The sequence below is a fragment of the Oncorhynchus nerka genome, linkage group LG13 (assembly GCF_034236695.1).
Source record: "Oncorhynchus nerka isolate Pitt River linkage group LG13, Oner_Uvic_2.0, whole genome shotgun sequence".
NCBI lineage: Eukaryota > Metazoa > Chordata > Actinopteri > Salmoniformes > Salmonidae > Oncorhynchus > Oncorhynchus nerka.
Genome location: NC_088408.1, coordinates 66,525,010 through 66,534,033, shown reverse-complemented (window position 1 = coordinate 66,534,033; position 9,024 = coordinate 66,525,010). Strand labels below are relative to the sequence as shown.

Here is a 9,024-nt window from a genome sequence, read left to right as displayed (position 1 = left end):
ATTTCTGAAATTCTGACATTGATAAAGGTGTGGTATATTTAATTCAACTGCTAATAATATCAGGTAAATTTCACATTCACAAATGCAAATGGTCTAATTCAATTTTCACTTTAGAAATTAATTTAAACAATATGGCACTACAACTAAAATGAAAAACAAAAAAACAATTACAACTTGTTGTATTATTAATGAATATGATTTGTTTGTTTAGGATTCCTGGCAATGTAAATAGTTTGTATGTATGCTTGTTTGCATGTGACTATTCCTCATTTGTTTGTTGATATTTGTTAATAAAAATAGTTCTAACATTACACTACAGTATCACGTCTACTAGCTATCATGTTAAGTGAGCCAGATGGCAAGCGTGTGAGAGCAGAGGGAAGTCAAGTCAACTACTAGATAACGTTACAGATAGCTATGAAATCAACTTGTTTAGCTAGTAACCTCAGCTAGCTAACTTGCACGTCTACCTTGTGAAAGCTCATGTCTCCGAAGTAGTCCGAACAACCTGGCTAGTGACGTGTTAGCAACAGGTTTGCCTCTGACTGACTGACCACATCCCACACCGCAGTGCGATTGACCGGGTTTTGGTTGAAGAAAATAGTTATCTAGCTCGCTAGGTCCCTGGAGGGGAATAAGCATAAACACGACAGGTGGGTGGATTTTCAGTTAAGTAAGTTTGTTAGTAGCTTCTTATATTAGCTAACGTTAACGACTAACGTTAAAGGCTTAGACAGGATAAACATTTAAGCCAGACTGCTTTTGTATTTATGGTAGCTAATGTTAGCTAGCTTGCTATAACAGTTAACGTTACTAAGCTGGCTGTCTCAGTTTATCTGGTGCTTGTTTAACGTTAAACTCACAGTTTCAGATGAAAACGTAAGGATATGGCTTGGTGTGTAGACTAACGTCACCGCAGTTTAAGTAAGCCAGCAGCTAACGTTAGCTAGCTACATTTAGCGAATTGTCAGCTAGTTACTGTAAATTAGCTAGTTGGTATTTTTTTATCGATCTCTGATCCGCTTATGGTTTCACATTCTACAATATTGCAATGTGTATGTTAGCTGGTTGTCTGTTTTGCTAACTCGGCGTCTTGACTTCAGTCTATATAGTAACTTGGGTCCCTGAGACTAACGTTAGACAGTCAGCTAATTCTTAGAATAACGAACGTTATTTAACAAGCTAATGTCAGAATAGTAATACGAATTGACCTGGCCTGAGACCACGTTGCAACCAAATGACTCGTTACTGCATTTCCAAGAATTTATTCAGGAATCGAAGTTATTTACCAAGTGTTTCAAAAAGTTGGTACGCCTGGTCAAATTTTCTTTGTACTCATGCGGTGGTGCGTAGGTAACGTTACCTAGTTAACGTTGGTGTGTCAGGGCTAGATTGGCTGTTGAAATAAGTCTTATGATAGATGTTTTTCTCTCTTTCCTGGGCAATGAGTGCTCCAATTAACCACCATCTGACAGGACATTCATGAATAGATAGGCTACACTTTTTTTTCACCCCCCCCCCCCCCCCCAAAAAAAAAGTCTTACACAGCAACTTCTGTTTTCCGAGGTTGAAGTTTGTCTTTGTTCCCATAAGACAGTTTTGGAAATATTTTTCCTCTGCAAAACGGGCTAAACCAGACTGTCATTGACATAAAAGTTACCAACACACCCACACAAAACCAAGGCACAACACAGGAAATTTGGTTTTATTTGGCACATTCCAGATAACTTTTTTTACTACATGAACTCCTCTAGTGTTGCTCAGTGTGAGGCTAGCCAGTAGCTAAAGTTACTGTACTATGTGTATCTGGACCACACTGCCAAATATTTCCTAATTTCCTTCTTTAGACTTAAGTCTAAAGGTGTTGTCTATACTCAGTGTTTCTTCAAGGAATTTTTTCAGCGGCGGTGGCAAAGTTAGGGGGGGGGGGAGAAATCTTTTGTTGTTCTGAAGCTACTTTTCTGCAACTCCACACATTTTGCAATGAGGCAGAGAGAATATTTCAGTTTTAAAATTAGTTTCCTGCAAGTCTACACATTTTGTCACGGGACTGACAGACGTGCCAACCTGCACGCATTTTGCGGATCAAGCCCACAATTTGAGGTCAAAGTAGCTGGTATGAAAAACTACCCTAAAATAAGCAAAAAGTCTTCTAGTTGGGCTTCCATAGTCGTAGCATTCACAGAGTTTTCTTTAGTACTATTTTACTACACCGATCTGGATGGTAGCTCTCCACTCTCTGTTGATACCACTGATTTGTGAGCGAAAAGAGTAGGGAAAATGGAGAACGAACTGTTTGCCAAATACATTTTCCAAAATTGTATGTGTTAGTCAAGCACATATATTATTTCGTACTTAGCTCCTTGGCTAAATCGTTTAGTCAACTAAGCAAGAACACTATCTTGCCCGCACATGCTTTGATCTCTGCAACAGTAGTAGGCGCGAGACATTGACTAGCAAGGAAACGTGCTGCGCTGCGTGGATTGAAACAGACATGGCAGAGAGCTGTTCTTCTAATACCGTCCTTCACAGAAATGTGTTGGACTGTTAAAGATTAGTAGGCCTATGTTTAATGAATCAGTTCTTGATCTGTCCTCTTGATATCGGCGTGTGTCAACAGTAGGCTGCTAATGATGTGATAATAGCCTAGTCAGTTCACCAATGAATGGTAGCCTAGTAGTCAGTCCTAACTGGATGGATGAGGTCAGGGATGGAGATCTGAAACAAGTTTATAGGCTGTGTTCAGTTGTTTCACGTTCTAAATACAGTAGGATAAACTACTACATTTCATCTAGTAATTTAATGATTATTTTAGCCCCAACCAAAATTAAGCAGCCAGTTTACATTTTCACTAGACTATCCACATATACTCCTATTAATTACAATAATAATTTAATATTTAACCTAGAAAAAATTGAACGTGTAATTGAGACCATCTCAATTTCATTAAGGACCAAATACCTAGACTATTATGTTGGGTAACATTGTTTGATGTCATTAAAGACTATAGGTTTCAGGAAGTGGCAGTTACAGGTTTAAAATAATGCAAAATGTGTTGTCATGAGGTGCCACTGCAGTGATGAAGTGATACTCGTAATTATTCTTCATGGTTGGCAGTTCTGGACTGAGAGAAATTGCCGTTTTAATGCTAATTTCCTGTAATTCTACACATTTTGCCATGGGGCTTAAATAAATTGCAGCTTCAAAGCTATACTGAACAAAAATACACAGTGACCTCCCTCATTCTTAAATGGAAGAAGTTTGGAACCACCAACACTCTACCTAGAGCTGGCTGCCCGGCCAAACAGAGCAATCGGGGGAGAAGGGCCTTGGTCAGGGAGGTGGCCAAGAACCCAATGGTCACTCTGACAGAGCTCTAGAGTTCCTCTGTGGAGACGGGAGAACATTCCAGAAGGACAACCATCTTTGCAGTACTCCACCAATCAGGCCTTTATGGTAGAGTGGCCAGACGGAAGCCACTCCTCAGTAAAAGGCACAAGACAGTCCGCTTGGAGTTTGCCAAAAGGCACCTAAAGGACTCTCAGACCATTAGAAACTAGATTCTCTGGTCTGATGAAACCAAGATGGAACTCTTTGGCCTGAATGCCGAGCGTCACATCTGGAGGAAACCGGGCACAATCCCTACGGTGAAGCATGGTGGGGGCAGCATCATGCTGTGGGCATGTTTTTCAGCGGCAGGGAATGGGAGACAAGTCAGGATCCAGGGAAAGATGAACGGCGCAAAGTACAGAGAGATCCTTGATGAAAACCTGCTGCAGAGCGCTCAGGACCGCAGACTGGGGTGAAGGTTCACCTTCCAAAAAGACAACGACCCTAAGCACACAGCCAAGACAACACAGCAGTGGCTTCGGGACCAGTCTCTGAATGTCCTTGAGTGGACCAGCCAGAGCCCGGACTTGAACCCGATCGAGCATCTCTGGAGAGACCTGAAAATAGCTGTGGAGAGACCTGAAAATAGCTGTCCGGCGACGCTCCCCATCCAACCTGACAGAGCTTGAGAGGATCTGCAGAGAAGGGAGAAACTCTCCAAATACAGGTGTGCCAAGCTTGTAGCGTCATTCCCAAGAAGACTCGAGGCTGTAATCGCTGCCAAAGGTGCTTCAATTAATTACTGAGCAAAGGTTCTGAATATTTATGTAAATGTGATATTTCAGTTTTTTATTTGTAATAAATTAGCTACAAAATAATATTTTTGCTTTGTCATTTTAGAATAAGGCTGTAAGGTAACAATGCATTCTAGGGCTCATCTCAACCTTAGCTGTGCAGGTGTACTGTACTCTACTTGAAGACATTGTCAGAGCGCACAGAAGCTATGATTTCGTCATTCTAAATTATGTCTACTGTATTCTCTTCCCCAGTTATGATTAACTTATTTTGAATCTCTCATAGCAGAGCTCATTCAGTTTTTTTGTGCCTCATTTGTCTCTATCTGAAAGGTAGTCCCTACTCAATTTAATTGAGTGAAATCTCATCCAGATTTAGAATTTGTTATTTGTCATTTAAAAGGCAAATGAGTTGTTTGCAAAGGCAATGACGGTTGTGCAATGCAATTCTTCCAGCCAGTGGTTTCTCCTCCCTGCTGTTCCTCGACCCTCCATTAACAGTGCATGTTTAGCAAAGCTGTTTCCTGTCAACAACCACTGCCTCAATTTATCAGACCCCTGCTGGCTGTATAACACTCTTTCCTTTTACTCTAATTCCTTCTTTTCTTCTCCATGTTTTATTTGTTATCCAAGTTGTAAATTCTACTATTTTTGTGTTAATCTGTTTTTCGTCCTTTAAAATGTGTATTATGGTATTTCTCTGTGTCTAATTCTGTGTGTTTGCAAAAATATAAACATACTAAATGGTTTTCCGGTGGGAGGTATGAGAGTGTGGAGGTCTATGCTATACTTTGATGCATGCAGCCTCAGGGTCTACAGGAAACTGTTCCTTCCTTCGTAATGACACCAAATTGTGTTCTCTTCTCAGGCTCTTCCTACTCCTTACTCGTGTGATATGACATCACTGCATGGTTACCACAGAAACCAGGGCTCAGTTCAGACGGTTGACAGCCAGTCAGGTGAGTGAGGATGGGATTGCCCATAACAACTACTCAGAAGAAATTGCTGCCAAAGCAGAATTAGATAATTTCGCCACCAACTAGTTCTGTGCGTTTAGTGATGCACGGGTTGACTCATAACCCGCAGTCCCTGCAATTTTAGTGCGGTAATTGAATATTGTGTAGACGTAGGGCGGGTTGAATACAGTTCTGTTGTAAGTGCATAATTCTTACGACCGGTCAAACTGATGTCATTTGGAAATTGGGACATAAATAACTTTTTTAACTGCATTTTCTCCCAGGTCCCTAAATGTCTTTGCTCCGTGAAATAAACAGAGATGACAGAGAACTTTACAGATTGAAAGCTTCAATCTAGCTTCAGTCTAGCGATTTCTGACATTCTGCTGAGCACCAGTTTATTTAGTCTTCTAGGGCAACATATAATGACATAAGAGAAGCTTCATGTATCTAATTATAGACAAGTTGACTAACAAATAGCCTACCAAGATGTCAGAAATGATAAGCAGAAACATATCTAAATTTGTCAAAAACAGTCCTGCATCCCCAGTCAAAAATGTGTTCTGCTGTCTTGGACTGTAGTTTACAGCACATTTTCTATATTAGCGAGTTAGCGTTGGGTTCGCGTCTCAGACTTTCACTTTATCACTTATAGTCTGGTGGTTGTGGATGGTTTATTAGCAATTGCGGGCGGGTGTGGGTGAATAAAAAGCTGACCCGCGCACGACTACTTTGTTCCCCTCTCAACGTAGGCGAGCAGTCAATCTGTTAGAGTAGCCTAACTCGAGAAGAACATGTGGAATGCATTATGAGATCTGCACGAACCTATAAAGCAGTCCACCAAAAATATCTGCTTGTTGACATTGTTGCTCTCCCTCTTCTGCCCGTACTGGCCATAACCCTTGGGCTCCCGAGTGGCGCAGCGGTCTAAGGCATTGCATCTCAGTGCTAGAGGTGTCACTACAGACCCTGGTTCGATTCCAGGCTGTATCACAACCGGCTGTGATTGGGAGTCCCATAGGACGGCGCACAATTGGCCCATCGTCATCCGGGTTTGGCCGGGTAAGGCCGTCATTGTAAATAAGAATTTGTTCTTAACTGACTTGCCTAGTTAAATAAACGTAAAATAAAATAAGAGGGAACATCTGATTTTACTCAGTGTTTATAGTTATTACATACTTATGTATAACCACAACACATCTCTCACATCTCTCAAGTGAACAGTTCTCTGATAACCATTCACAACAGGAATCTAGCAAGTTTAGAGATATTGTTAGTGGGGGAGGAGCAAAATATCTTAATTACTCATCGTTTTTCAATGGAATTCCCCTTTTACTGCCATAGGCCAGACCTGTCTTGCATTACCACACTGACTCTATGGAAAAGACTCCTAGGAGAGTGAGCCTTCCTGCATCTGCCTCTCTGATACTGTTGTCTGATGCAGCTCTGTAATCTTCAGATTACTGTTGATCCTCAAAACCACCACCAGACAGTCATTGAGCTGTCAGGATTTCTGCTGTCTCACCTGTAGAAGTAGTCTGAGGTTCACTAGCTATGCTGCCAATGAACTGAACCCTTCCCATATCCAGGGAACTGAACCCTCCAGAGGAGATGGATCTCTCCCTCTCCCCCTGGCTGTGGCCTGCCATACTGATGAATGGCCTCTGTTTAACAGCACATCTGCTTCTAGAGCAGCCAGCCACAATGCTGGGTGCATGACTCCTCCAAAGGTAAAGTCTAGAGTGATGCCCAGATCGAGGAAGTAAAATCTGCCTTGGTTCTCCCATGTTCCTGATGATGTGAAGGCCACAGTCCTAGTACAGTCATTACATTGCATCAGAGAGAGAAGTGGCAGTAGGACTCACTAAGTAGTACACATCATTTATTGGATTATGGTTTTACTGTTAGACGTACAGTTAATGGCCAAGGTTGCTGATAGAGATTTGTACATTTCTCTCTAGGTGTTTTTCACAGGGATGGCTGCACAAGTGGAGGTACAGACTAGGGAGGTGGGAAGGACAGGTGTAGGGGGGCGACTGCACCTCAGCCCTCTGGCTGACTCCAGCAACAATAGCCTAACAGAGGGTCCATCCAACACCCAGGGCTCCCTCATCATCACTCCAGAGTCCAGTAAGCCTGTCCCTGCACGCAAACCACGGCTCACTCCCAAACCTTTCGCTGTGGAGAAAAACCCCACCATCCGGCCCATACTTGCTCCTAAGCCTAATACCAAGCCCCGACCAGAGCCCACTCGCCCTACTTTTTACAAACCTGACCCTCCCAACGGCCCAAAACCTCAGCACCCGAACCTTACCAGCAAACACAGGCCAGTGTCGACCAACCATAGCCGTCCTGCTCCTACCTCCTACAAACCCTCTCCCAAGTTGAGCACGGGACAAACCACCAAGCCTGTAGCCCAGCCCTTCAAACCCGCCCCTCTAACACTTGGGGACCACAGCAAACCAACTCCTTCCCAACCGATGGGGTGTCAGAAACCAGCTGCGGCAGGCTTGTCCCACTCACAAGGCCCTAAGAAACCCCCTTCAGTGGAATGGTCCGGATCCACCAAGCAGGAGAAGGAATGTGGCAAAACAGCATCCAATATCAGAGCTGGAGGAGCCTATTTGACCAGAGCCAAGTCAATGGGCTTCCTCCGTCAGATAGGGCTAGAGGGGGAGGAGAGGAAGAAGGATGAAGGGCCAGAGGTCACAGTTCAACTCCGAACCCAGTCTACAGGCTCCAGGCCTAGACCTGTGTCTGCTATCTTCCTACCCTCTCCCACTCAGGCTGAGTCGTCCACCCCAGCTGATCGCTGGGTCGGGAGACGGCCCCTTTCAGCCGACCTCACCTCCAAGTTTGAGTCCATTGGCCTGTCTCTGCACCGTGGCTCTCCTGCCAAGACTGGCAGCAAGGAAAACAGTCCAGAGGAAGGAGCACTGCTACGGAGGAGAGAGGGGGAGATGGGAGCAGAGGGGGCCATTGCTACACCACAGGCCCCAGACAGCAAGCCTTCAGCCCTAGCACAGGGGAGTGAGAAGAAAAAAGAGGAAGAGAAGGATGAGGGAAAGGGTGGAGGAAGCATTAAGAGACGGATCAGTCTCTTGCTCGATTCCTCTTCTTCCTCTCCTGTGGTTCCTCTCCGTGTTGCTGCCCAAGGACCGGAGTCTTCCTCTCCAGTGCAGCCAGTCCCAGAGGCAGATGTACCACAGGGTGGTGTTAAACAGCGAATCAAGAAGCTAACAGAAGATACTGTTATGCCACCTGCTCAGACCCTGGCTGTTAAACCCCGCCCTCTGCCCCCTGACCTGACTAAAAGGTAGGAGCTCCTCACCACCTTCAGTCAGCCTGTCTCTGTCATGTTTATGACTCTCCCATTGTCATTACCGTTCTTGTGGGATGTGTGTGTTTCTCTTCATCAGGTTTGGCTCTGAGAAGTCCACAGACCTCGGCAGTCCCTCTCCTAGTAAGGCGACAGACCGCCATGAGAGTGACACTGATCCTCAAGGGAGGGTAAGAGAGGTTGTGGAATTTGCTTAGATTAATATAGGTGATTTGGTGAAGGATTGCAATGAGCCTTGTGAGAATTTCTCTAAATCCTGTGCCAACCAGACAAACCCAGAGGAAACACCGCTGTCTTTAATAGGCCAACAATGAGGTTACAGTTAAATCCTTGGTCCTCAGTGAACAAAGTCAAGTTTTCTATTTTGCTGTAAATATAGAATGAGACTGATTCCAGCAATTTACTAATTTACTGCTCTTAAAGCAAATTATCAGAGTTATGTTAAGTTGATGGATAAACTTAATCAGCCATCATTAGTGGCGCAGCGGTCTAAGGCACTGCATCGCAATGCTATAGGTGTCACTACAGACCCGGGTTCGATCCCGGGCTGTATCACAACCGGCCGTGATTGGGAGTCCCATAGGGCGGCGCACAATTGGCCCAG

The 9,024-nt window shown here is 44.1% G+C and overlaps 1 protein-coding gene across 4 annotated transcripts in view; it reads left to right on the top strand.

Moving 5' to 3' along the window:
- The first annotated feature begins 390 nt into the window (after positions 1-390).
- si:ch73-138n13.1 (titin homolog) overlaps positions 391-9,024 on the top strand; it is a 42,987-nt gene continuing 34,353 nt past the window's right edge. The window contains exons 1-5 of one of the 4 annotated variants that reach the window (XM_065026578.1): positions 391-653; positions 4,993-5,083; positions 6,670-6,810; positions 7,042-8,396; positions 8,500-8,590. In XM_065026578.1, the coding sequence (XP_064882650.1) occupies positions 5,033-5,083; positions 6,670-6,810; positions 7,042-8,396; positions 8,500-8,590 (1,638 nt within the window). In that variant the 5' untranslated portion in view covers positions 391-653; positions 4,993-5,032. The other 3 variants (XM_065026580.1, XM_065026579.1, XM_065026581.1) reach the window with 3 other exon arrangements.